Below are 27755 nucleotides of genomic sequence, written 5' to 3' on the forward strand. Positions count from 1 at the left end.
TCTTGTATTGGTTGTTTTTGCTGCAACAGGCTTAACACGGCTGCCCCTCTGGGAATTCATAAAATGGAAGTTTTAATTTGATAACTTCATTCTAAAATTAGGGATACATTTGGAATAATAGACTTCAGAATTTGCAGCACAGTCTGGACAGAAGCGCGTATCATCCCCGATTCCACTTGGTGTGCCCTGCCTTCGGTATCTGGAATGGGCGTCAGCGCCCTTGTGCCTTTCAACAGATACATGGTAGACAGAAATTCAACAGGCAAAGCTTCCCCCTCACTGCTCTTCTCCTGCCATGAAATGCACTATCCTCTCGGTAGGCAATTGTTAAAAGACAAGACGTCCACCCTTCCATTCCACCAGTGCATTCCTGGAAATTGGGAATCTTGCTGGAAGAGACGGTCTTTTTAACAGCAGCTTGGTCATGGGAACCCACAAATTTCACGGTGGCAAAGAGAGAAGCAACGTTCTGCCTTCCCTCACACCTCTCTCAAAGGATCAGGAAAGGAAAGGGCCTCTCCCTCTCCCTAGAAGACGCGGCCTGACCCAAAAGTCTTCCCAGAGGAGCTCTGGGACGGAGAGCTCCCAGCAGCCTCTCCTGTGTGCGACTTGGGGCGTGGGAGAGGCAGTAGCGAGAGGGGAGAAAAGGGCACACGGCGGGGCCTGGGAGCTGGCCGGGCTGGGGAGCCCAGGCAAAGCCAAAGGCCACCTTAGGGAGGTAGGAGAACGGGGGAAAGGGCTAGAAGCCCTTGCTCGGCTTCGTCCATTTTCGTCTGCTGCCCCTTACGCCTGGAACGCTCTTCCAGAACATTTGAGAACTACAAGTTCAACCACAGCTTTTAAAGCTCAACTAAAAACTTTTCTTTTTCCTAAAGCTTTTAAAACTTGATGTTGTGCAGACTTCTACTGTTACTTTCTACTGTTAGTTTTTCCCTACCCTGTGCCTGCTTACCCTTCCCTGTACCTGTTGGCATTCTCTTCCCCTCCTTATTGTTTTACTATGATTTTATTAGATTGTAAGCCTATGCGGCAGAGTCTTGCTATTTACTGTTTTACTCTGTACAGCACCATGTACATTGATGGTGCTATATAAATAAATAATAATAATAATAATAGAAGCAAGGGCAAGAAGAGATCAAGGACTCTCTGGGTGGAGGGGAGATGCATGGGGGGGGGCTTAAGTCAGTGAGAGTGGGAGTGTGGGGCCAGGCGTGCAGCCCCCTGCGCAGAGGGGCCCGATGTGATGCTCTGCTCTTCCCAGCTGGACCACCACCTGTCAGGGATGCTTTAGGGTGGATTCCTGCATTGAGCAGGGGGTTGGACTCGATGGCCTTGTAGGCCCCTTCCAACTCTGCTGTTCTATGATTCTATGATTCCCCAAGCCAAAGCAACTGCCTTTTACCTCTGCCCAGGCTTTGCCCATCCACGCCGCAACAGGCCCGCCAGCGTTGGGTAACGGTGGGGCTACTCCTCTCCATCGCCCTGTATAGCAGCCTCAGGAAATGGCAGAGTAGCCAGGAGCCCCGCCTCGTCCCCGCCACCCTGACCGACGGCACCTTCACCTTCCGCCTCGACCGGAGCGCCTACGATGCCGCCTTCCCCCACCTGCAGCGCTACACCTGCCGAGAAGAGATCGCCCCGGAGGGCTTGTGCCAGGGCCCCGCCGGCGCACCGCTGCTGCTCCTGGCGGTCAAGTCCCACCCGGCCTCAGGCGGCAGGAGGGCCGCCCTGCGCCGCACCTGGGCCCGGCCCAGAGAAATGGGGGGCTTTCAGCTGCGGCCCATCTTCCTGATGGCCACGGCCTCCGACCACAGACACGCCAGGCTGGTGCAGCTGGAGAGCGACACCTTCGGGGACGTCCTGATGTGGGACTTCGTGGAGTCCCCTCACAACCTGTCCCTCAAGGACCGCTGCTTCCTCCAGTGGCTCCACGGACGCTGCCCGCAAGCGGCCTACGTCTTCAAAGGTAAAACAAGGACGCCCGCTCATAGGCTGAGGTCTTAAGGGCCGTGGTGGGTCTAGGAGCGGCCGGAGTTCCCTAAAGGACTCCTCTGTCCAAAGGTTAGCTAGCCGCTTCCCAGGTGTCCCCTGCTCGTGCCCTGCGGGAGCCCTCACACTGGTTTACAAGGGGGCCTTTACTGTGGCAGCTCCCAAACCGTGGCCTGCCCCTCCCTCGAGGGCTACCTGCTGCCTCGTTTGATTTCTTGGTGCCAGGTATGACCTTTCTATTTCCCCAGGCCTTATGCAAGTATTTTTAATGGCTTCTTACTTTATTTTTTAGTATGTGTAATGCTGCATTTTAGAATATTCTTGTTTGTTGTTGTTTATTCGTTCAGTCGTTTCCGACTCTTCGTGACTTCATGGACCAGCCCACGCCAGAGCTTTCTGTCGGCTGTCGCCACCCCTAGCTCCCCCAAGGTCAAGTCTGTCACCTCCAGAATATCATCCATCCATCTTGCCCTTGGTCGGCCCCTCTTCCTTTTGCCTTCCACTTTCCCTAGCATCAGCCTCTTCTCCAGGGTATCCTGTCTTCTCATTATGTGGCCAAAGTACTTCAGTTTTGCCTTTAGTGTCATTCCCTCAAGTGAGCAGTCTGGCTTTATTTCCTGGAGTATGGACTGGTTTGATCTTCTTGCAGTCCACGGCACTCTCAGAATTTCCCATTTATTTATTGCATTTCTATACCGCCCAATAGCCAAAGTTCTCTGGGCGGTTTACAAACATTTAAATGCTGAATGTTTGTTGCTGCTTTTAAAAAGACCCTTTTAAATGTTTTATTATTTTTATTATGGATGTTGCTCTGATAGCTTTAGCCATAGTGCGACTCATAAATTGAATGAATGAAAACAGATACTACAGTTGGAGGCCTGCGCATGCAATACCAATTTACGTCAATGGATATCCTTTGAGAAAAGAGTTTTACTACGCGGGGGGGGGGGGGGTCACACATGTGTAAAACTAAGCTGGTGCAATTTAAGGAGCCTGTGAAGGCATTTATTTTTGTGTAGAACAACAAAAAGCATTTTGCATGAAAGGCCTTTGAAATTTCCAAGAACGTGCCGTCTAAACGGCGTAATTCATGCACGGGCAACTAGGTTTTTCTTTGCAGTCCCCACCACAGCCTTATTGTAAGATGCGGCCAATGTTATCTGGCTATTGAAGCACCCCAGCCTCAAGGCAAAATTGTGTCACGGAGGCAAAGGCTCTCTGTGTGCGTGGATAATGTCTATGATGCTTACCACGTGAAAAGAAAACCACCCAGAGAGCTTCGGTTATGGGCCGTTATATAAACGGAATAAATAAATAAATAAATAAAACATCTCTTAAGCGCTGCACAGACACGCACACAAGAGAGAAATACAGCACACATAGAATCATAGAATCGCAGAGCCGGAAGGGGCCTACAAGGCCATCGAGCCCAACCCCCTGCTCAATGCAGGAATCCACCCTAAAGCATGTATCTCTGTACATTACTGCTTCATAAATCCAAAAGCAGAATTCGTAGAAAGAACCACCCACTCAGTCAGCCTGTGTTGCCTCCGCAGGGGATGACAGCATTTTTGTGAACCTGAAGGGGCTGACCGAATACCTCGCCCAGACCCCCAACGCCTCCCGCTTCATCCACGGCACCATCCTGTACCATTCAGTCGTACAGAGAGTTGGGAAGTACATGGTGCCTCAGACCCTCTACCCTTTCCAGCACTACCCCAACTTTGCCGCTGGAGGGGTCATCCTGCCTGGCAAATTCATCGCGGCCCTCTACAATGCGTCCCTGCAGCTCCCTGTCTTCCCCCTCGATGACGTGTATTTGGGGTTCTTGGCTTTGGCAGCTGGACTTCCCCATCGGCACTTCGGGCACGTCCAGCTGTGGGGGCCTGCGAACACTGAGCTCACAGGTAGTCCTTGACTGGTCTTGGGCCCCCAGTGGAGAAGGTCGGGCAAGTGAGAGGAGCCCCTGCAGGGCCCACGGAGGGAAGGCCTGAGCAAAATGTGAACCACCACCCCCTCCGCAAAGCCGGCTTGGGCGTTAGGTCTTTCCCCATCCTGGGATACGCTTCTCCAACTGACGACCTCCCCTCAACCCAGAGAGGGACCGGCTGATTTAGCAGCCTTTTCTTCCGAGATCCTGAATCTCTCTTTTTTGAAAAAGTCTCCGTTTATGTTGATGGTGTTGCTATCAAGACGCAGAAGGGCCTTGCAGGGTTCAATCCCTTCGCTGGCCTCTCGTCGAAAGAGCGACCCCGCACAAACGCTCTCGAACAAAATGTTCCCTGCGTGAGTGTGTATCTGTGTGGGCGCACGCATGTGTATGTGTGTGTGTGTGTATTGGGGAGGGAATACACCTGAACATTAAAGCTGTTCCAGAGAGAGACGAGCAGTACAACACCCTGGATGGTGTCAATGTCCAGGCCCTGGTTCCAAAAATTAGGGAGATCTCTGGGAGGCACCAGACAGGAACACAAGACTCCAGCTACCTGCTTATAGTTAAGAAAGACACTCTATGTGGTTACATCAAACTTACATCCCAAGGGGTGGGGGGAGTTAAGAGAGAGGGAGGGAGACAGAGGAGGGTCAGGATGCCTGCACTCCGCCCAGAAACTCTCTTGCCCTTCATCCTCTCCCAATACGCACGGGGACACAACTGCAAAATGGGGTTTGAAGTGGAAGTTTATTGAAATCCAATTGGAACCAAAACATGAAATACACACCATCGACAGACTCAAAATTGAGGGGAGAAGAGAAGGCTAACACATTGGGAGGGGCAAGCAGGATAAGAGCATTATTTCTTTATTTAAAAAAAAGCTAGAGGAAAAGCGCTGAAATCCAACTCGGCAGGACTTCTCCACTCAAAAAAAGTCAACGTCTTCAGGCGCATCCAGGTCTCTGTACTCGACGATTGCACGGGGGTCCCCTCGGACCATCCTGTGGAGAGGGAGGGAGGCGGGCGGGCGGGCAGGTGAGCGGGAGAAGCGGAGGCCTGGGTCTGCCCTCCCCCCCTCCCCAGTGGACCCTCCCCAGCACTTCCAGCAGCCCAGCTCTCATGCTTCGATCTTCCTTGAATCAGATGTGCCCGCAGACACACTCACCCACCCGCACCCACACACCTGTTTCGTGGTTTGTTCAGATATCCGCCCTGTCCTCTGAAGGTGTCGTAGTTCCCTCTTCCAGCCGCATATGGGGCAGGGGGGTAAGGAGGGCCAGCTAGGAAAAAGCAAAAGGGAGAAGTCACGCACACATCAGAACCCGCCCTCCTTAACGCCGGCTTGCCTTTGGATGCGGCCGACGGTTTGTTTCCGTTCTTGTTGATTAATAAAGCAGTACGTCAGTTAGTAGGTAACATGTGTGTGTGTGAAAGACTCATTACGAACTGGTTGTTCCAAGCCAGAGGTGACAGCATCTCCATACCTCCGTATCCCAGGATGGGGGGCCGGGGCTGTCCATAGGGCATCAGTCCCTGGGGGCCCTGTGGGGGGTACGGCAGCCCTGGTGCCAGGCCTGCAAAGGGAAGAGAAAGAAAGAAAGAGGAACCAATGCATGGAAGCCTCCTCGTGAGCAGCCAGCAGCCTACCCTTCAGGCCGGGAAGGAAAGGAGAACGGGGCCGGGGGGGGGAGGAGGAGAGGAAAGGGCTTCAGGAAACCTGCTCAGGCCCCCTCCTCGCTGTTGCCACAGGACAAGCGTTTAGCCGGTTTAAGGCAAGCGAGGAACGCTTTCCCACACAAGACAACCTCACCCTGCGGAAGCCCACGGGGTGCCTCCTGCAATGGCCACCAGTGTAAGATGGCCTCCTGCCACTTCCACATTCACGGAGTAGATATTTCTGCCAGCCGCACGCTGGCGACTCACGGGATGCCCCCCCCCACTGCCTTCCTGCTCCAGCTGGAGGGCTGGAGCTGAGCCCCCTCCCTGACCCAGCAAGGCAGGTCTTGGCACCGACCACGAGCAACTCCACCCTCCCTCGCTTGGCCCTCTCACTCCGCTCACCTTGTCCCGGTACAGGCGGCTGGTTGAGCTTGAGCTCCGGCAAGGCAGGCCTCTTGGCGTCCATGAGGAAGTTGTTGAAGAAGGAGACCTCCTTCTTCACCTCCTCGATCTTCTCGGCGTGCTTGTTGAAGATGTGCTTGCGCACAAACTCCGGGCCCTGGCAGAAGGGGAGAGGCGGGGGGTTAGGGCCCTTGCTTGCTATCCCCCCCCCCACAACCCCCGGCCATACACGCACCACGCTCTGGGCCGAGCCGGCCCTGGCCGTACCTTGAACTTCTTCCCACTGAGGGGGCACAGCCACTTGTCCTTGCCCAGCTCCTGGGTGTTGGCTGTGACAAATTTCTCCACCTCCTGCTCCGGGTCCTTCTTGCCCATCTTCTGGGCCTCTTCCTCGGACAGGGACTCGCGGACGCTGAACAAAGGCGTCAGTTTATCCTCAAAGGTCTTCTGCCACTCAGCCACTGAGGGAAGGGAAGGGAAGGGAAGGGAGGGGAGTCAGAGTGAGCAGAGGAGCCAGGAGTCAGGGAATCATAGAATAGCAGAGTGGAAGGGGCCTACAAGGCCATCGAGTCCAACCCCCTGCTCAATGCAGGAATCCACCCTAAAGCATCCCTGACAGGTGGTTGTCCAGCTGCCTCTTGAAGGCCTCTAGTGTGGGAGAGCCCACAACCGCCCTAGGGAACTGGTTCCATTGTCGTACTGCTCTAACAGTCAGGAAGTTTTTCCTGATGTCCAGCTGGAATCTGGCTTCCTTTAACTTGAGCCCGTTATTCCGTGTCCTGCACTCTGGGAGGATCGAGAAGAGATCCTGGCCCTCCTCTGGGTGACAACCTTTTAAGTATTTGAAGAGTTCTATCATGTCTCCCCTCCCTCTTCTCTTCTCCAGGCTACACATGCCCAGTTCTTTCAGTCTCTCTCCATAGGGCTTTGTTTCCAGACCCCCGATCATCCTGGTTGCCCTCCTCTGAACACGCTCCAGCTTGTCTGCATCCTTCTTGAATTGTGGAGCCCAGAATAGAGAGGAACCAGTACCTCACGCGATTTGGAAGCTATACTTCTATTACTGCAGCCCAAAATAGCATTTGCCTTTCTTGCAGCCATATCGCACTGTTGGCTCCTATTCAGCTTGCGATCTACAACAATTCCAAGATCCTTCTCGCTTGCAGTATTGCACCTTGTAACTGTGCATTTGGTTTCTATTTCCTAGATGTAGAACTTGGCATTTATCCCTATTATATTTCATTCTGTTGTTTTCAGCCCAGCACTCCAGCCTATCAAGATCACTTTGAAGTTTGTTTCTGTCTTCCAGGGTATTAGCTATCCCACCCAATTTTGTGTCATCTGCAAATCTGATCAGCGTTCCCTGCACCCCCTCGTCCAAATCATTAATAAAAATGTTGAAGAGCACTGGGCCCAGGACTAAGCCCTGCGGCACCCCACTCGTTGCCTCTCCCCAGTTTGAGAAGGTCCTGAACCCAATTCCCTTCCCAGACATCCCTGTGGCCCAAAGTGGAGAGAAAGCCCACCACCACGGAGCAGAAAGGGCACCTCAACGATTCCAGCAAGTAAACTCAGCTAGACAACGGTGCAGTTTTAGGATTATTGTCCCCATGAAGCTACTAGTTAAGTAACATGGGTGTGTGTGTGTGTGTGTGTGTGTGTGTGTGATCACAACAGGGGGCATTTCTGTCCACCCAGGATGTCCAGATGAATCCCAGAACATTCGGACAATCGGCCTTGGATATTAGCATCGTGCACCAAAGCAGAACATGAGCTACGCTTCAGCTTCAAAGGCCTTCGGTAGCCTGCAATTTCAAGGCAGTATGGGGTTATTCCTGGAGTCTCTGGATCAGGGACTGGCCACTCCTGAGAGGTCAAAGACGCGCAGAGACGAGAAAAGTATCTCAAGGTTTTGTAGCAAGGTGATGCTTGAACCTATAAACCTTTGCTTGGGCTTTTAATCCGGTAGATGTACAAGACCCTCAAGGGATGAATAAGTGGGATTACACATCCCACAGCTCAATGGGGTCATCGCCCCCCGCCCCCTGCTGCCCCTAGGCCTTGGCTGTGGTGGGGCCACGGGTGAGCGAGGGAGCGCCGGCCATCCAGACCCCAGAGCCACACAGCTGCCGCCACCGGACCCTCCTTGGGACGGAGTCTGGCCCGGTCTCCCGCACCCTGCTGAACGCACCTTCCCTGTGGGTGACGCGGTTGGGGGGGATGGGCCCCCGCACGTGGATGATCCCACAGCGATTGGGCATTTCATCCTCATTGAGGTACTCCGAGGTATTGTAATAATCCACCGAGTGGACGATGCGCAGGTATAACAGCAGCTTGTCCAGCACCTGTGCCAGGAAGAAGGAAGGAAGGAAGGAAGGAAGGTGGGTCCCCAGGTAAAGGAGCCCAGCACATCTCCCCACCCGTGGTTGGGTCTGAGATTAGCCCCCCCCACTCCCCCTTTAGACGAAGGCTCACCCCCCCCCCCGGCGGCAACCTTCCTGCAACCATCACCTTGACCAACTTCTCGTCTCTCTCCACCGTGATCTCCGCTGGATTCCCTTCCTTGGGGGGCTCTTCGGAGGGCTCTCCGCTTTTGCCCAGCAGCTCCTCTTCCTCCGCACTCACCTCTTCTATCAGGTAGTCGGTGATGTTCTTTAGGATGGGATTCTGGGAAGGCAAGCTCTGGGGAGAGAGCAAGAGCCGCGCGGGGCCGGTCAGGGCAGCGCTCTCCCCAAAGGCGGCAGGCAGCAAGAGGCGGCGGTGGCTGCAGCCCAGCCCAGCGCTGCTCAACACAAATGAAACAGGAGCCAATCACCCTCCAGATGTGTTGGACTACCATGGCTGGCAGTGGGATTCTGGGAGTTGTAGTCTGACGCATCCGGAGGGCCCCAGGTTAGGGGAGGCCGTATCGGCTTGTTTTCTTGACTCGGTCCTGACGCGTAAGGCGTGTTTTCCTCTGGGACAGGGAGTTTTGCCCACCAGTGGTAAGAACTCCGGGCTAGTCCTCGCTAGAATTTATTCCGGGATCGATAGCTGCCAGCCCCCGCCCCGCCCTTGGAAGAAGTATCCAGAAACCCAGGGCTGAACTCCACGCCCTCCCCTCTCCCCCCTCCCCGGACAGCCGCCCTCCTCCCCCAAATGTTTCCCCCACTGACCGAGACTTCGGCGGGGGGGCGGGCCTCCCCAGCCCCCCACAGCTGGGTGCGGTCGTCCATCGTGTGGATCAGTTTGGCCGCCAGCTTGATGTCGTTGCGCAGGATCTGCTTGTGCTGCGTGATGCCGTTGACGTTCCGGACCCGCCGGGTCAGGTCGCGGTTCACCCCGGGGCTCAGCTCACACTCCCGCAGCTGGGAAGGATGCAGCGTGGATTTAGCCCCCGGCCGAAGCCCCTCCGCCCCAGAGAGGGCCCCCCCCACTTCCCCTGGCGGACAGCGGAGTCTGAGGTGTGGCGCTTCTGAAGCACACATGCCAGGCGCCACTTCTCCTCTCCAGTCCAGGAAAAAGCAGACTCGGGGGGAGCTGCGGAGACTCTGGGGCTGGGCAGAAGGAAGAGGGGCCGCGCTCGCCTCACAGCCCCCCTCACCCCCCTCTTGGCTTTACCCGGATGTTCTGAAGGTTCCAGCAAATGTCCTTGATGTTGACGCTGCGATCAAACGTAACCCAACCTCTTCGGAAAAACCTGAAAATTGGAAACGGATTTCAGCTACCAGGCCTCTGAAACACAGCCCCCCCACCCTCCACTCTGAGATAGCCAGGCTACTATCCACCAGCTCGTTACAGTTAGAACATGCATCTGGCCTCTCCTCAAAGGAAGCTCATACTGGAGCTCTTTCATTTCACCCACGCAACCATCTCGCAGGGTAGGTTAGGTTAAGGCACAGGAATTTCCCGTTTCTCTTCTGAATAGTTAGAAAAATTGTAAGAAATGAACAAGTTGCCCAAATGACCGGCAAAAGCTGCGATGGCTCCTGCAGCCTGATGTTGAAAAAGGCTTCGTGCTGCTGATTTTTAAAATGTGTGTTTTTTACATGTATTCTAGGGAAAGTGTTAGGATTGTTATGCTGAAAATGGCTCACGGGGCAGAAGAGGATTACTATTATTATTATTATTATTATTATTATTATTATTATTATTATTATTATTATTTCTATAGTGCCCCATTGCCGAAACTCTCTGCGTGGTTTACAGAATATCAGAACATTAAACATTAAAAATCGATATACAAAATTTAAAACCATAAAAACAGCCAACATACAACGACAATATCCATGTGAAAACAACTTTGAACTCTCAGCCAGACCGAAGACAGATCTGGGGTCAGTTAAAACTCAACATGTGCTGTTAAATGCCTGGGAGAAAAGTCTTGACCTGGTGCCAAAAAGGTAACAATGTTGGCGCCAGGCAGGCCTCGTTGGGGAGATCATTCCGTAATTGGGGGGGCCACCGCTGAAAAGGCCCTCTCCCTTGTTGCCTTCCTCCAAGCCTCCCTCGGAGTAGGCAGCCAGGGGAGGGTCCTAGAAGTAGTGGAAGTCTTTACAAAGCGACCTTCGCCCAAGGTCACTTTGTAAAGACTCTGGTTCGTTAGAGATTTGAACACTGGTCTCCAGCGCCATGGCACGTGGGGTGGCTTTTCAGCACTAACTGCTACTACAACCACGGCAGGAAAAGGGGGTGTCAAAATGAAAGTTACCTCCTTTCTGGCTGGGGATCTGAAAGCGCCACCCTCATAAAACCAGGGTATCTTTTGCAAAGCTGAGGGGGAGAAAGAACGGAGCGTTAGAGTTGGCAAGCTGGGCTCCAGAGGGGGAATGAAGCCAGGCGATCCCTCCGTGTTCCGTATTCGAAGGAGGCGCTCAGCAAGCGAGCCCTGTGGTCACAGGGGAACCTGCCCCATCTCGGCTGCCAAACCAGGGTGTGCCGCAAACTCTGAACCGCTAGGTGAGCCAGGGCTGCTGACAGCCGAAAAGATGCACAGAGACTTTCCACGGGCAATTAGGTGCGCCAGAGGCCATTCCAGACCCCCTCCACTCCCTCTGGGGGGCACCACGAGGGCCGGCAGCCCCCCCCCTGTGCCCCGCCAGACTCCCCCCCCCACTGTGCCCACCCTGCACAAACCGCCCCCACACTCACCGCCACGATTTCTGCCTGGGAGATGTTGGGGGCGATGTTGCGCACGAAGAGAGAGCAGGTCTTGTGCAGGGGGCGGGGCTTGGGCTCCCCATCCTTCTCCTTGGCTTTGGGAGACTCCTCCCCCTCTTTTGCCGCTGCCGCCGCCTTCTCCTCCTTGGGCTTTTCATCTGCAGGCCCGAGAGGGAAGGCAAAGAGGCGCTCAGAGCGAGGGCTCTTCCGCGCCGCGCCTGCCCCTCCACCTTGCACGGGCTGGGTCGTGACACACCTCCCCCCCCCCCCCGGCTCCCCCTTAGAGCCCCACCACGCACCTTCCTTGTCGTCCTCTTCAGGCCGCCCACTCTCCGACTCCGTCTCCGACTCGGACACGCTGCCTTCGTCGTAGCTGTCGTCTCCGCTGCGCTTCCGTTTGCGTTTGTGGCTGGTCTATGAACCCCAGGAGCCGCGGTGTCAGCCAAGCGCACTCCCAGTGCCGCGCTTCTGGCCCATCCGCCCCAGAGGCGTTCCCCACCCAGGGATCTCACATGCGCCCCCAATTAAAGCCCCCATTGCTCCCCACCCCGCCTCAAAACGCGGGATGCACCTGGCCACCCTGGAGTGGAAATGGCAGCATCAGCCAACACCCTCTGCCCCACCCCGCCTATTGCATCGCGGGCAGCGCGAAAGAAACCCTACGGGGGCTTAGCCTGGTTGCGTGGCGTAGAGCAGCAACACCGTTTAACGCAACTTTCCCCAACTGGGCATTCTCCAAATGTTTTGGACTATAACGCCCAACTAGGGTGACCATATGAAAAGGAGGACAGGGCTCCTGTAGCTTTAACAGTAATGCAGAAAAGGGAATTTCAGCAGGTGTCAATTGAAGAGGGTGAAATTCTATCCTCATCACAACAGTTAAAGCTGCAGAAGCCCTGCTCTCTTTTGTATCTGGCCACTCTACTATAGCTAGTGTAGCTTTAACTGTTGTGATGAAGAGGGAATTTCACCCACTTCAATTGACACCTGCTGAAATTCCCTTTTCAATACAACTGTTAAAGCTACAGGAGCCCTGTCCTCCTTTTCATATGGTCACCCTACGCCCAACATTCCTACCGTTGGCTGACAGGCGCAGAACAGAACGCTGTGGTGCTCCGCCTGGCTCTTTGGCACCTGAACCTAACAGAGGCAGGCTGGAGCGTGCCCAAAGACCCCTCCAGCCACACTGCAAGAGACGCACACCCGTCTGCGGGGGGCGAAGAGAGCCGGCGCTCCTGCCGCCCAGCCCAGCCCAGCCCTGCCCTGCTTGAGGGGTGTGAGTGTCCCCCGCTTGTGGCATCGGGTCGGCCAGTGTGGGAAGCCGGATGCTGGGCGAGGGTGGGCATCCCGCGTGGCCCAGCTCTCCTGACGCTCTCCTTTGTCACAATCTGGTCCTGGAACAGGGACTTGCACCTCCTTGCAGCTGCAAGCCCAGAGAGGCGGGGCGGCGTCCCTCTGCTGACGTGTGCCGCTCCGCCCCCCTTGGCCCAGTTACAGCCAGACAGGCACAGCAAGGGCCAAGCCAGAAGGGACCGGGGCGCCGGGAGGCCCCAAACCGCACCTTCTTCGCTTCCTTGTCGGCCTCCTCTTTCTTCTCTGGCCTTTTCTCCTCGTCCTCCGCGGCCTTCTTAGCTTTGTCCTCCGCGGCCTCCTCGTCGCTCGCCTGGGACAGAGCAGGACACACGTCAGGCAGCAGGAAGAGGTCGCAACGGCAGCCGGCCTCCCGCACTGCTCAGCTCAGAGCGGGGGGGGGGGGGGGGGGAGAGAGCGGTCAGGGAACAGCGCAAGCGAGTTCCTGGAACTGCGCCGCCTCGTCCATCCCCCCCCCCCGCAGCCCCCCCCCCCCGGCCTCCTCCACCTTCTTGGCCTCCTCTTTCTTGTCCTCTTTCTCTGAGGAGCCTTTGCGGTCCAGCTCCGACAGCCGGTTCTCCTCCTTCTTCCCTGGCTCGGCCTTCTCCTGCCGCTCCTCCTCTTCCTCCTGATCCAGGATTTTCAAGTCGTTCTCCGTCCCGCCTTCCATCTTAATGACAGCTGCCAAGAACAACAGGAGACGCCGTCCCAGCGGACCGCCCCCCCCCCCGCCGCTTTAGGGTGCAGGCCAGGGGCAGCCTCCCCCTCCCCCTCCCCACCCCAGTCCGGAGTTCCAGGGGAACCCTAAAGCCCCCATCCAGCGGGGGACTATTTCTATCCACCGGTTTTTCTCAGCCTTACAAACTGGCACGCGCCTGAGGCCCTGCTGCTCAGGTCCTGACTAGCTCCTCTCGCTCCACTGGTACCAAGAGCGGACGCCCAGGGCACGGAAGAAAGAGCAGGGCTCTCTCCGGCGGGGGCCCAAGGCCTGCAACGCCAGCCTTCGCCTTGAAGGCTTCAGAGAACTCCGCAGCCGCTCCCTCGCCCAGCCCACCCAGAGTCTGTGGCAAAGGCAGGCCCTGCAGCACGCTCCAGCCTCCTGGGCCATTCAAAACGAGCGCCCCCGCCCCCCCCCACGCCCCTGCCCAGCCTACCGGCATCCAGGACTTTGATGATGGCGGTGGCTTTGTCAATGTCCAGCTGCAAGGCCTCGACCCAGCCATTGTCCATGAGGTACAGGAAGACGTTGAGGCGGTTCTGGAGGGCGCTGTGGGATTCCTGTTTCCGCCTGCCGGCTTCATCCGGGTGATATTTGGACCGGAACCTGAATAGGGTCCAAATTAGCAGGGGGGGGGGAGGGGGAGACGAAGAAACACACAGAAAAGGAAGGGGAGAAGGCGGCATGTGAGCGCAAGAGGAACTCAGGGAGCGACGCCCCTCGGTCAACAATGCACACATGCAAAGCCAGGGAGGAGGGCAGGAACTCCAGCTGAGCCTCCTCTGTGGAGATGGCAGGGCGGGGGGGGGGGGGGAGCGGGCCGGTCGGGGGCAGCCTGAGGAACGTCTCGCCAAAGAAGCTGATCGCTAGGAGGGCAGGTGGAGGCGCCGGGGGACGGAAAAGCCTCTGCAACAAGCCCGGGCTCCGAGCCCTTGCTTTGGGGTCTGGCGGAAGCCCCTCTCCTGGGAAAGGGTGCCGCTCACGGCCTGCCTGCTAAGCCCAGAGGGACAGGAGGTTGGTTTATTTATTTATTTATTACATTTTTATACCGCCCAATAGCCGAAGCTCTCTGGGCGGTTCACAAAGGTTTAAGCGGCACAACTTTGGGGGTGGCCTTGAGCATCCTCTCCCCACTCAGGAGCCTTTTCCACTGAGCTGGTGGGGCGAGGGGGGGGGGGCTGATGTCATCTAAGAAAGGGCCCCACGCGGGGGGGGGGGGGAGGAGGGAAGCAGCATTCTATGATTCTATGAATTCCTCAGAACACCTCTGCAAAATTCATCTTGGGCGCCTTTCGTCAGGGCATCTCTCCGACTGGCTCCCGTCTCTCTCCACTTCCAGGCCCAGGCTCCAGCCCACCCTTGCAGGTTTCTCGGGCTCCGCCCACCCCCACCTCTTCAGGGATCCCTGGATTTCTGTTCCGCACAAGCTCAGCTGCTCTGTGGCGTGCCGTGCCGGCCAGGCTGCGGCTCCCCCCTCACTAACCCTCCCTGCTCCAAATCCCACCATGTCTGGGCAGTCTTCCCTGATCCCTCGCCGCTGTCGCCTGGCCCTTGCTGATTCGGGCCTGGCTTGTCGGAGTCTCCCCTGCCTAGCAGAAACCGTGAGCCCTCAGGGCTGGGAATGCATCCTGCTGGCACTACTGAATCACGGAGGGATGTCTTAAGGTACAAAGCCTGCCCCCTTTCCCAGGGGTGTGCGTGGGGGGGGGACTAACTTCACGGGGGGGGGGGGTTTCTGATGATTCAACAGAGCTCAAACTCTGCTGGGAGCTCTGGAAGGTCCGTGCCTGGGTACCCATCCTTCCTGCGATGCCATCATTTAGTGGAGAACACATGAAGCTCTCCAGGGCAGGAGGGTTGGAAACGCAGCTTTGAAGGGGGTCAGGGGTGGGGGGAAGGCAGTTAAAAGGGGGACGGAAATGAATACAACCAAATCCAAAACACGCCTGCTACAGTTTCACCTTGCAAATACAAGATATGCGTTTAGTTTTTAGTTTTTTCCTCCCAGCTCTGATTTAAGAAGACAGAACACGTCATACATACACTGAGGGGAGTCACACTCCGAGCCTTCCAAGCGAAGAGAGTTTTCTTCGGCGGATTTTAAGAAAAAAACCACGCACCGGTTTTAGCCAAGACTGGCCGCTCTCTCTCTCTCTCTCTCTCTCTCTCTCGCTGGGCCGCAGGACTCCAAAAACAGAAGGAGCGGCGCCTGCGAGGAGGCCCTGCGCTGCCTACATCCTGCCAACTCACATTCAGCTAATCACTGCATTGTGCACAGTGAACTCCCTGACTGTCTGCGCTACGGAGGAAAAAGAAGACGAAAAACGAAAAGCATCACCAGCAGCCGAGAGAGGAAGGAAAACAAAAATATTCAAGGCTCTTTGGTTTGTTTGGTTTATTTATGGGTTCTCCAGGTTGAGGACGGATGATTTTTGGAGTCTCCTGTGAGAGGTTCTTGGGAGGAGGGGGAGAAAAGGCCACGTTATTATAGTGAACATCCAGAAAACAGAAACAAAACCAAAAAAAGAAAAAAAAAGAATTTAAAGGAAATCAAAATGGTTAAAACCGAAGAGAGAAACAGCTGTGTTAAATACCCCCAATAGACTATGGATCGCTGCCGCACACACACAGCGGCCCCCCTACCCCTGCCCCCGTGGGCCCCCTCGCCCAGCCCCGTGGCAAAGGAGCCCTCCTGCATTCTGGCTGCAAACAGGCCTCCCCCATCTCTACAGATCACCCACCTCTGCCTGCCTTCTCGCTTCTTTGGCCTGGAAGATTGACCTCTGTGTCCAAATGTGGGTTCCCCCCACCCCACCCCAGGGTGGGGGTAGGGCAGAATCCTGTTCTGAGAGGGAGGGGGAATCCAAGCCCCCTGTCCCAGGACTGGAAAAATAATCCATGTTCCCAGGTGCTGAAAGCACGTTTTTAAGCTAGGATGGGAAGTGCGTTAGACAGCTGATTCAGACATCCTGAGCCATCGTTGTTCCAGCCCAGAGTACTCCCCTGATGCTGCAGCCTTAGCGCCCCTCCTCGAGCCTGGCTGGACCGGCAAATCTCTCACAGCAGCTCCTGTCACACACTGTTTATCCCCCACTGCTCTTTGCTTAAAGCACCTTTCTCAAATGAGAGGGCGTCACGCCCAGGTTACTGGCACAAGAATGCATTTTCTCTGGATTTTTACTTGAAGATAAGTTGCCCATTTGGTGTGTTCCATCGTACACTGAAGTATGCAGCATCTTGGAAGGAAGGAAAGGAACCTCTTGTGCAAGCACTGAGTCATTACTGACTCTTGGAGGGACGCCAGCTTTCGCTGACGTTTTCTTGGCAGGCCTTATAGCGGGGTGGTTTGCCGTTGCCTTCCCCGGCCGTGATTACCTTTCCCCCAGCTAGCTGGGTACTCATTTTACCGACCTCGGGAGGATGGAAGGCTGAGTCGACCCGAGCCGGCCGCCTGAAACCAGCTTCTGCTGGGATCGAACTCAGGCCGTGGGGAGAGTTTCAGCTGCAGAAACTGCTGCTTTACCGCTCTGCGCCACACAAAAATAATCTCTGGCTCAGCTATGAATAACCAGTGTCTGTCTTATCCTTATTTGAGCTGAGAAAATGTCCTGAGACCCCCGAGCACCAGCGTCAAACCTTGCCGAAGGATTTGGGGGACCCTAAACGCTGCCACACCGGCTGCTCTATTGCTGGCAACCTCTGAACTCAAAGGTTAACTCTCCTGAGCACAACTCACCAGAAAAGGAGGGCCTTCTCTGCTGTGGCACCCCGGCTGTGGGATGAGCTCCCAAGAGAGGTTCGCCTGGCACCTACGTTATATTCTTTCCGACGCCAGGTGAAGACCTTTCTATTTCCCCAGTTTTTTAACGTTTTACCATCCTAGTCTTTTAACTCTGCTGTTTTAAATCTCTGCACTGCTGCTTGGTTTTATTCTGGTTGTACTTCAGTTGTATTTTATGCTTTTAATTCTTGTGAACCGCCCAGAGAGCTTCGGCTATTGGGCGGTATAGAAACGCAATAAATCAATAAACAAGCCACTTTGCGCCAAGTGGTCAACTCTCAATTTACTCAAGGGTAGCAAGCCAGGGGGCTACATTTCCAGGGAGAGCGTGGGGCAAGGCGCTCTCTCATCCTTATCGTCTCCCACCCCCGGACTCAAGATGCCGACTGTGAGCTGTTCCAGCCAGACCTGGTGAATGATTCCTGTCTACTATCAACAGCTATCAGCCTTCCTCAACCTGGGGCGCTCCAGATGTGTTGGACTACAACTCCCAGAATGCCCCAGCCTGGCTGGGGCATTCTGGGAGTTGTAGTCCAACACATCTGGAGCGCCCCAGGTTGAGGAAGGCTGAGCTACATAATACGATGTTCTAAGAACTCTGCACCCCCGCCCCCGCAATTGGATGTGCAAAGCTTCGTCCCTGTCCTCTATAAAAACCACAACGCCTTTTCCTGGCCCTAAAGCGCCTGTGCAAAGGGGCAGTTAGTTGACTCACAATTTATTCTCATTGCAAAATTGGCCAGGGACAGAGTGTGAGGGGTGGGGTGGGGGCACAGAAACAGCCCCCACAACAGAAAGGAGACAAGAAGCTGCCGAGTGGCACCCGAAGCCCCAGCTGCCAACCTCCCCGCCCCCCCACACCCCTTTCCATGGCTTCTTCATCTCCACCCTCTACTGCACAATTTCAGACAGCAGGTGGTGGTGGTGGTGGGGGGCACGGCAGCCGTGTTTCCAAATGAAGAATGTTCAGTTCTGCAAAATGAAGGACTTCTTGAGAGATCACCACCCCCACACCTGGGTTTTTTGGTATAGTGCTTGTAAGTATATAAACTGCAGCGTTTCCATTACTTAAAATGCGGTTGCCCTCAGGGCCATCTTTCTCTGTGTTCCCCCCCCCCCATTCTTTTGTTGTTTCTTTTAAACCGTTTCATTTATACACCGTTTTAAGGATTCTGCCAGAAAGGTGGCCTTTTGTATCTCTTGGACATTAATCTCCACAAAAGGGATCTCAGGGTTCCAAACTGGTATTCTAAAAGTATATAGAATTCAGTCGCGCGAAATGAGGAGTACAGCAATTGCGGGAATTGGGATCAACACAGACCACTGAATTAGGAAATGCAAAGCGAAGTGAGACAGGCGAAGGAGGGTCAAGGCTGCTCTGCTCGCCTCCCTCCCTCCCTCCCCACTCACTCACTCGGAAGGCCACCGCTGTGCGTTTCACCCTATCAGCAAACAGGCTGCCACCAGAATGGGGAGGGGCAATACTCCCAGGCCCCCCCACCTGCTCCTTGGAGCTTCCTTGGGGGCAGATCGGAGAGGCCTGCAGGGAAGAGGAAGCGGAAGCGCCACTGCGTGACCAGGAGCCTGCGCTCGTGTCACACTGGATGCCCCCCCCCACTTCGCTGATAATGTGGGACTTTCTAAGCTGATCGACAAGTCACAGAATTAGCTAATGTTGAGGCCCCAAATACAGAGGACAATAATTAGCAAAGAGCAACGGTGACTTATAAATCAGGAAGATTAGAAGGAATTAATAAGACAGACCTCTGAAAAGGGAAGCTGGGCTTGTCTGGGCATGTCACGTGACCCCACCGGGGAGCCCTGCCCTGGTCGCTCTCACCTCCCCCCCACCTTCATGCACTCACCCCCACCCCCCCACGAAGCCCTCCGTGTCCTGCTCTGCTCCACCACTTCCCTGACCCTCACCCTTCCCAGCAATTACTTTCCCTGCCGTTAATTACAAGCCCACTTCCATCTTTTTACTCAGTTTCTCCAATCTGGTGCCCTCCAGATGTTTGGATTACAACTCCCATGGGGCTTGCGGTTTATGGGAGTTGCAGTCAAAGACATCTGGAAGGCACCAAATTGGAGGAGGCTGTTCTAAATATCCGGACTTTGACCCAGTGGCGGCAGTCACTAGATTCCACTTGACTCCGCCACAGAGCTCTCAGGATTCATTAACTGCTCAGCTGCTGCCTTTAACCAGGTACGTCAGGCAGAGTGGATCACTGCTCTCGTCCGAAGGTCCCACAGGGTGGCATTTTGGGGAAGCAGAGGGCCTTAACAACGCCAGCATTTGGGAGAGGGTCTCTTCCGCTTGCGCGCCTACAGAGGCAGGCTTTGGCTTCACAACCCCCGGACTGCCAGTGACGAAACTGTCAAGGAGCACCAAGAGGTATGTGTGGAAAGTCCTCCTGCTGTAATTAAACGAGCCAGAGACACCTTGCGGCCCTTGCTAGCCTTCTGCGTTGGTAGTAAAACACCAGCTTACGATCTGGAAATTCTAACCAAGGACCCCTGTCCTCGGCAGACCAGGAAGCGAGCCGCTTCCCCTAGGAACCACCATCTGACAGACGTGCCAACCAACCTGCGGTTTTAGTTTACCCGCCACGTGCGTGAGCGCAGAGGCACCCTTGGTGGATCCAGCCCCTCCCTCCCTCCCGGCAGTCCAAGGCAGAACAGCCCAGCCCACGAGAGACGTACCACTCTTCGTCCTTGTGGGCGAGGAAGAAGTCCTGCATTTGCTGGCGCCGGAAGTCCAGCTTGTAGTCATTGTAGCGCTTCACAGCTTCCGTCTCGTCCACGGAATCGTCCAAGGAGAGGAGGAACTCCTTGAAGTTCTTCATCACGGGGGGAGCGATGCCCAGGTCCACCTCTGCAATGTTCCCCAGCCTGGAAGAAGGACAACATTGCTGGGCTCATGCAGCTCAACATCTCTAAGGCCGGCTAAAACGGGGCTCCTCTTTACACATATCAAGTGAAGTTCTGCAGGGTCTTTTCAAATGCACAGCAATTAGCTGTAAGGATCTGATTCCAGTTTCCATTTCATACGTTTATGACCTGCTCTTCATTCTCAAAGGAGTCTCCGAAGTGGCTAACGATTAAAAACAATTAAAAATGCACCACTACGACGTGGCAGAAAGCAAAACAGTATTAAAGTAAAGAAATCCAACGTCTGACAGGATTGTTATTTATTTATTCATTTATTAATTACATTTTTATACCGCCCAATAGCCGAAGCTCTCTGGGTGGTTCACAAAATGACTTCTAAAAGCCAAGGCAATTACGACTATTTATTGTTAATGTATTTACTACCCGCTCTTCTCCTAACAGTACCCCAAAGTGGTGAACAGTGAAAGAACGCAATGAATAAGACACAAGCACGACAAACCATTCCTAATAGCAACAGAACACAACCAGCACTCCAAGGAAGACACACACACGCAGCAGCAGCGGGAGTAAAAGGTTACTACAACTAAAACAGGTGTTACACGTGAAAAGGCCGCTGCGCAAAGGCCTCCAACCTTGGCCTGTATCCCCGGGCCAAGCCTACGCGGGAGCCAATGCTTCCTCATCTAACCTCTCCCCAAGCTTTTCAAGGGCTTTAAAAGGCCAGAAGCAAAACTTAGAACCAAATAAGAAACCAAATGAAGGAGTTGACGTAAGAACGAGGTTCCACGATCTGACGACCTGTGAGAACAAGAGAAATGCCTGGCTGGTGCTTTGGGGGTCAAATGAAGTTTCCGAACTGTCTATGCGGTGCTGTGTTACGATAACCCAGGCTGAAGACAACTGAAACGTGGAAGATGACTGCAGCCAAGCCTGCCTTCTCCAGGAAAGGCTGCAGCTGAGAAAAGGCGCTCCAAGCGTCGCTGCCGCCTGAGCACCCTGGGGCAGTGATGGACGAGGAGTAACCCCGAGCCGTGCAAATGCTCCTTTCAAGGGAGTACAGCCCCACCCTGGCTAGGCTGAACCACCACACCCAGGCTGCTAGTGCCCTTGACTAAGAGTACCTTAGTCTTAACCAGACTGAGTGTCTGCCTATGGACCCCCATCCGCTCCTAAGCCAAGTCCAGGCACCTGTTCCATTACTTCCACTGCCTTCCCAGGATTGGACAGTAGGCAGGAACGAGAGCTGTGTGTCATTTATACACTGACCATCTCAGTCACTTCAGGGAGATACTAAAACGCATGTGAAAGAGGAGGAGGGAACCTTGTGCTACTCCACGGGCCAAAGAGCCGCCTTCGAGCACCTCCTTCTGGGTTTGGCCTTCTGGACAGAGATGCCCCCACTGAAGAGAGGCATCACATATACCAGCACCAGGGCGGACCAGAGCACACCAGGGTCAAAAGCTACTGGGAGATCCAAGAGAACCAGTGGTGGAGCAACACTGCCCTGGTCTAGCTCCCAGTGCAGGCCACCTGCTAGGGCAAACCAGGAACGTCTCCCACACTGGAGGCCTTCAAGAGGCAGCTGGACAACCCTCTGTCAGGGATGCTTTAGGGTGGATTCCTGCATTGAGCAGGGGGTTGGACTTGATGGCCTCGTAGGCCCCTTCCGGCTCTGCTATTCTATGATTCTTAAGTTCCAAATCCAGCCCTAAAAGCAGACTGAAATGGATCTGAATAACAAATTTAATTCAGAAAAAACTAGAACTCAGATGTGACCATAAGGAGTTCAGGTACAGAGGCCTTGTTCCTATGCTCATCGGTAGGTGTCGTCAATTCGCCGGGAGCGTAGGAGGGCTTTTTCGGAGATAGTCCCATATTTACGGCACTTCCATCTGCAAGAGGTATAGTTCATTCCTTCCCTACTTCCTTCCAGGATGGCCTTGAAGAGGTTTTTATTTCAGTCAGCTTTCAGATCATGAGGGTAGGTTAATGTCTTTGTTACTGTTTGCTGCTTTTACTTGGATGTATGCAATGGCTTAAAACTTTTGATGGGATGGCTAGCCTGAACTTGTATAAATTTCTGTTTTGTTTTAATTGTTATTGATGCCTTTTTCAAAAATTATTGTTTTATATTTGTGTGCCACCTTGGAAATCTTTTCTTTTTCAAGGTAGCTTAACAAGTCTTCAAAATACATAAACGTGAGATCCAAGACCTTCTTTAATGAGGATGACCGCTTCATTTATTATCCATGAATGAAATTTCTACCTAGCCTTTCTAGAAGATACTCAGGGTGGCCATCTGTGACCCAATTTAAGGTATCGTAACTGTGGAACTCCCACAGGCCTGAGCGCCACCATCTACAAAATCTTATAGAAGGCCGTCCGTTTGAATGGCATTTTGACGCTTGGGTTGAGCTGCGGAGTAGCTGGACTGAGGCTGTATCGTATGTTTTATTTATTTCACAACATTAAAAACAACAACACGAGGACATGTCTGTCCTTGTACCCACTTGAGCCTGGGCAGAACGAAACCTGAGCCCAAGAAAGCAAACGTGAACGCTCCACCCTGAATCCTCTGGAGGCAAAGGTGGAGGAGGCCGCGAGGGATCCGCTTACCTGGCTTGGATGGGCAAGATGTGATGCTGCGTCACGTGCATTTCGGGATGAGCCCAAGGTTGGGGAGGTCCATAGGCTGGGCCAGTGGAGACCCCACTATAGGGCATCTCATAGCCAGTGTGGTAGGGGTCTGCCGTGTGCTCATCCCTGCAGAAGTGGGGGGGAAAATTAAGCCTTCAAGGGGATTGGGAGAAAACCTGGGCACGGATTGATCACGTGGGGTGAGTTTTGTTTCCCCCCCTTTTCTTCAAGCAGGACATGTGGTTGAATGAAGTGGGGACTTTTGACGGTAAAAGCCATTTAAGAACCGCTTGCTAGCCCCTCCTTCCTACAAAGCATAATTCAGCTTGAAAAATGCATTGCTAGAGGATGTTATGACGGCCCTACCGAGAAACACCTTCACGAAAACTAACCGTGTTCAATAAATCCCATGCACTCCCCTCCCTCGATGCAACCCCCTTGTTCACAGGCAGGATTACCTGCGCTTCTGATCAACAGGTAGGTGCTGGGGCAAACAAGTAAATCCATCTTCCCATCATGCACCGCTTCCAAGCATGCCAAGACCAGGTACTCTCAGAAATACAAACGGACCACCTTTGTTCTCAACCAGCCTTGCCCCATGCTGGTACCGTCCAGATGCTCTGGACTACAACTCCCGTCATTGCCAGCCGGCCAGCCAGCGAGCGAGCCTAGCCAATTGGTCTAGACCAGTTGCTGTTTCGGCATAATTCCCCGTTCGGAACCGGAAACTTAAGAACTATCTAACGCAGGGTAAGAAGGGAAGAAGCAACACGGAGAGAACGCAGGGGTGACCTACCAGTCCCGCCGCATCCGTTTCTGCGGAGGGCTCAGCTCGTGGCGGGGTGGCGAGAAGCGCTCTCGCCGGTTCCGATCGTAATCGCGGTATTCCCCTCTGCTCCGGCGTTCCCGGCCCCGATCCCACTCCCTGCGTATAAAGAAGGACACAGCTGGTAAGGAGCGCAAGCGCCGCTGTCCCTGTCCTGCAGCTGGCAAGAGAGCGCTCCAGCCCATTTATAACGCTGGAGGGAGAATGCTCCTGTCTGCTCTTCCATGCCCCTGGCAGATATTTAGGCTTCTGATTCTACATGTTTTACCACAAGTGAAGCAGTGGATGTAGAGACTGTTCCCGTTGGACAGACTGGAGCCACACAGTGAGTCCACCGTAAAGAAGAGCCAGGAGTGCCTACTCTCAGCTTCGGCTGATACGCCAGTAGCGCCCCTTCCTAGAGCTAGAAGACCTAAAGACGGTTGTGCACATGCTGGTAACTTCAAGGCTCGACTTCTGCAATGCACTCTACATGGGGCTACCTGTGTGCCTAGTCTGGAAACTTCAACTAGTTCAAAATATGGCAGCCAGGCTGGTCACCGGTACACCAAGGGGTGACCACATTACACCAGTTTTAAAATTTCTTCACTGGCTGCCGATTAGTTTCCAGATAAAGTACAAAGTGTTGGTTATTACCTTTAAAGCCCTACCTGGTTTGGGTCCAGGCTACCTGCGGGATCGCCTTGTCCTGTACAATCCACCCCGCACACTCAGGTCCTCTGGGAAGAATCCAGTTCAGCTAGCAAGAACTAGATTAACAACTGTTACCCAGAGGACCTTCTCTTCTGCTGTTCCCAGGCTGTGGAACGGCCTTCCGGAGGAGACTCGTCATCTTAACAGTTCACCATCGGGGCCTGCTTCAGTTGGACCCCCCCCCCCCCCGGGCTAACTGACATCTTCACCTTGTGGGGAAGAAGATGCGAGGGAGACTGGAGCAGGCAGGCACCATCAGGGCCTGCTTCAGTTGGACCCCCCCCCCCCAGGGCTAACATCTTCACCTTGTGGGGAAGAAGGAGCTGTTGGTTTGTCCCTCCATTGGGAGATGAGAGGATGGAGCAGGGCCTTCCCACTAGCCTAAACAGTCTCCTTAATTTCTTTTTATTTTCTCCCTCTTCCCTCCCCATCCACTTTTCCTTGTGTGTCACGTCTTTTTTTAGAATGTAAGCCTGAGGGTAGGGACTGTCTTCTTTATTGATACATTGTAAGCCGCTCCGAGAGCCTTTTGGCTGAGGTGCGGGATAAAAATACTCTAAATAAATAAATAAATAAATAATACTAGCATTCAAGAAAGCTATAAAGACCGATCTCTTCCGGCAGGCCTGTCCAGTGGAATTTTAAGATGTTTTTAGAACGTTTTCAACGATGTATATTACGTTTTAATTCAGTTTTATGTATTCTATCATTTATTGTTGTTCCTCGCCTCGATCAAAATGGAGAGGCGGGTAAGAAATAAATTTATTATGATGATTATTATGAAGAGGGTCTGGCTGGTCTCCTAGAGCACAACCCCCGTTCCATTTTGCAGACGATTCGGGCATACCTGTCGCTCCAGTCATCTCGGCGCCTATCATCCCGTTCTCGAGAACGATCGTAGTCGCTCCTCTCGCGTCGAAATTTGTCTCTGCGCCTGCGGTCATATTCATCATCGCTGTCTCCCATTGTGGGGGGAGATTACTGTCTGCAGAACATGGGACAAGCAAGGGCCGGTTAACACAAGAGATCCAGCACAGCTGTCCTCTGGGTGACCAGCACGACCCAGGCTCCCTGGCAGAGGGAACGACAGGCGTGTGCCTGCACTGAGAATGGGAAAAAGAGAAGAAGGGGGGGGGGAGATCCAGGACCACCGGAAAAGGGACCCCTCCCCTGCACCACCAAGGCGCAACCTCCTGTGAGCTGCCTTGCTTGGCAACGAGGGTGACATAACCATGGCTGTGCCGTATTTCTAATTCCTGGGTGGCAGCACCAGGTCTCCGCTGCTTTATGTGAGCAATTCCTACTCTTCCCCTGAACTCAATTTCTACAGGTCCTGCTAACGCCTCTCTGTCATGACCAGCAGCCCCCTTCCCCGTATAGCTGTAAATCAGCATATATCTGTGCAGGGGGAGAATGTATCTCAAATAAAATAATAATAATACTCCCCATTCAACCAAAGGAAATATCTATAAAAATGTAGAACTATAATTAGTTTGACGTAAGTTTTATTTTACATCAGTATGCAAATTTTAGCGGCAGCAATAGGCTGGAGCCAGGCTAACTTTGCTGCCATTCGTTCCACTGATCTCAATGGAGCACCTTAACCGTGGCTCTCTTTTCGTCTCCTGCTGCCCCCCCCCCCACTGTGATAAATAATGATCACGGCCATTGCTTCTCCCACCCACCCACCTTTCTCCTTCTGTGCTGTGTCTTTTAGAATGTGAACCTTGAGGGCAAGGGCTGCCTTGAATTATTAATCTTTACAAGGAGCCTTTGGGGGGGGGGGGCTGATGTTGCTGTAAATAAACAAGCAAGCAAACAAACAACACCCCCCCATGGTAGCTAATGATGAAGGGCATCGCTTCTCCCACCCACTTTTCTCCTTTTTTCCTCCTCCCTCCCTGTCCCTTTTCCTTCTGTGCCGTGTCTTTTAGAATTGTATTATTTAGAATAATACAAGGGCTGCCTCGTATTATCAATCTTTGCAAACCCATCTGGGAGGAGCCTTGGGGGGCTGATGTTGCCCCCCAAAATAAGCAAGCAAACAAACAAACAACCCCACCCCATGGTAGCTCATGATGAAGGGCATCGCTGCTCCCGCCCGCCCGTCCGCCCTCCCTCCCTCCGTTGGCCTGGCCAGGACCGGGAGGGAGCCTGGCCCGGACTTTCCTGAGGCGCCGACACCGCCCGGAGGAGAAACCCAACGGCGAGGGGGTGGGGGTGGGTGGGTGAGCCCCCTCCCCAAAGGGCCGCCCCCGCGGGGAGGAAGAGGAAGAGGAGGAGGAAGGCGGCCCCGGCCCTTCCCGCCCTCACCGGGCAGCAGGCACAGGAGGAGGAGGAGGCGGCGGCCGCGTTGCCTCCGTCGCGCCCGCGCTCTGTCTCTCCCTTGTTCCCCGCGCCGGAAGTTCCCCTCCTCCTCAGGGATCACTTCCGGCCCCTCGGCTACGGGGGAGCGAATCAGACGGCGGGGAGAGTGACCCGGAAGTAGAGGCCGGCTAGGGACCAGGCAAAGGAGGACTTCCGGCCTCTCTCCCGCCTTCCTCCCTACGCCGAGACAGACCATAATATGCCCGGTGGGCTGTGAAGGCCCCCACATGGCTCTCCCATGGAATCGCTTGCAAAGGAGGAGGAGGAAACAAAAGGCGAGGGTTGGAGGGACGCTCTAGGCGTTGGGCACTCTATGGAGGCGGTTGATGTTGAAGAAAAGGAGGGAACCATAGAGAGGGGGAGGCTAGAGAGTCGCGAGCGCCCACGGGTTTTACCACGGAGAGGCCGAAGCCTAGGACGGCGCCACGCGGTCCTCCTTGAGACTGGAGCGTCGGGGCGGTGGAGAGTCGTAGAAGTAGGAAAAAGTGTAGAGTCGTAGCACACGTCATTCAAGGGGCCGTTTTCAGGTTGCCTTTGGCGCTATTTTTTTTAATAACGAATGTTTTTTAATTCGTTTTAATGTGTATCTTGTATCATGTTTTTATACTGTTTGTTTTACACTTTGAATTGTTTTAGGTTTTGTGAACCGCCCAGGGAGCTTCAGCTATTGGGCGGTGTAAAAATGCACAATAATAATAATAATTCCCCCCATAGAAGTCATTGGGGTGGGGGGTGGGTGGGGGGGCTGCCTGTGTCTTTTAAAGCCGCAGCCCTGATGGGGCAGCCGCGCCTGTGCCTCCCCCCGCCCCACAGCGAAAGGTAGCAGCGAACAGGTCAGCTGTGCTGACTGGTGGGGGTCCAGGCAGCCCCCCAGGTGAGGGAAGGCTGTGGAAATCTTTTATATGTTATTGCAAAGCGCCTCGATGCCAGAAATGGTGAGGCGGCGCTATAAAACTATTATTATTATTAATATTTATTTATTTATTATTATTATTATTATTATTATTATTATTATTAGGAAATGCAAATTTTTAAAAGTGTGTGTAAACCCCCTTTTTCTTTTCTTTTTTTTAGGTCCCAATGTAAATTCAGCCCATTATTCCTGCTTTGCTGGTGTGTGTGGGGGGGTTTATTTATTTATTACATTTTTATACCGCCCAATAGCCGAAGTCACAGTTGTATTGAAAAAAGAATTTCAGCAAGTGTCATTTGTAGGCATCCAGCACCTGGTGAAATTCCCCTCTTCATCACAACACTTAAAGCTGCAGGAGCCCTGCCTTCTTTTGTATCTGGTCACTCTAGTATAGCTCCTGCAGCTTTAACTGCGGTGATGAAGAGGGAATTTCACCAGGTTCCCCATATATACAAA

The 27755-nt window shown here is 53.9% G+C and overlaps 2 protein-coding genes across 3 annotated transcripts; one reads left to right on the forward strand and one right to left on the reverse strand.

Moving 5' to 3' along the window:
* The first annotated feature begins 204 nt into the window (after positions 1-204).
* Positions 205-3907, forward strand: LOC134406010 (N-acetyllactosaminide beta-1,3-N-acetylglucosaminyltransferase 3-like). Its single transcript, XM_063137237.1, has 3 exons — positions 205-243; positions 1438-1966; positions 3546-3907. Exons 1-3 carry the CDS (start codon positions 205-207, stop codon positions 3905-3907), a joined length of 930 nt encoding a protein of 309 aa, XP_062993307.1.
* A 743-nt stretch (positions 3908-4650) lies between these two features.
* SRRT (serrate, RNA effector molecule) lies at positions 4651-26424 on the reverse strand. 2 transcript variants are annotated; one of them, XM_063138632.1, is made up of 20 exons: positions 26333-26424; positions 24867-25004; positions 23297-23425; positions 22480-22626; positions 19675-19863; positions 13627-13796; positions 12981-13153; positions 12684-12785; positions 11422-11536; positions 11114-11280; positions 10674-10735; positions 9584-9662; positions 9139-9330; positions 8495-8665; positions 8175-8328; positions 6251-6444; positions 5984-6140; positions 5407-5496; positions 5106-5202; positions 4651-4923 (listed from the first exon to the last, which is right to left on the reverse strand). In XM_063138632.1, exons 2-20 carry the CDS (start codon positions 24983-24985, stop codon positions 4848-4850), a joined length of 2583 nt encoding a protein of 860 aa, XP_062994702.1. In that variant the 5' UTR covers positions 24986-25004; positions 26333-26424; the 3' UTR covers positions 4651-4847. The 2 variants fall into 2 exon arrangements, with proteins under 2 accessions (XP_062994702.1, XP_062994703.1); XM_063138633.1 differs by lacking the exons at positions 19675-19863; positions 22480-22626; positions 23297-23425; positions 24867-25004; positions 26333-26424 and having other exon boundaries at positions 11422-11534; positions 12670-12785; positions 13627-14010.
* Positions 26425-27755: the final 1331 nt, after the last annotated feature.

This window comes from Elgaria multicarinata, chromosome 11, assembly GCF_023053635.1.
Source record: "Elgaria multicarinata webbii isolate HBS135686 ecotype San Diego chromosome 11, rElgMul1.1.pri, whole genome shotgun sequence".
Lineage (NCBI taxonomy): Eukaryota > Metazoa > Chordata > Lepidosauria > Squamata > Anguidae > Elgaria > Elgaria multicarinata.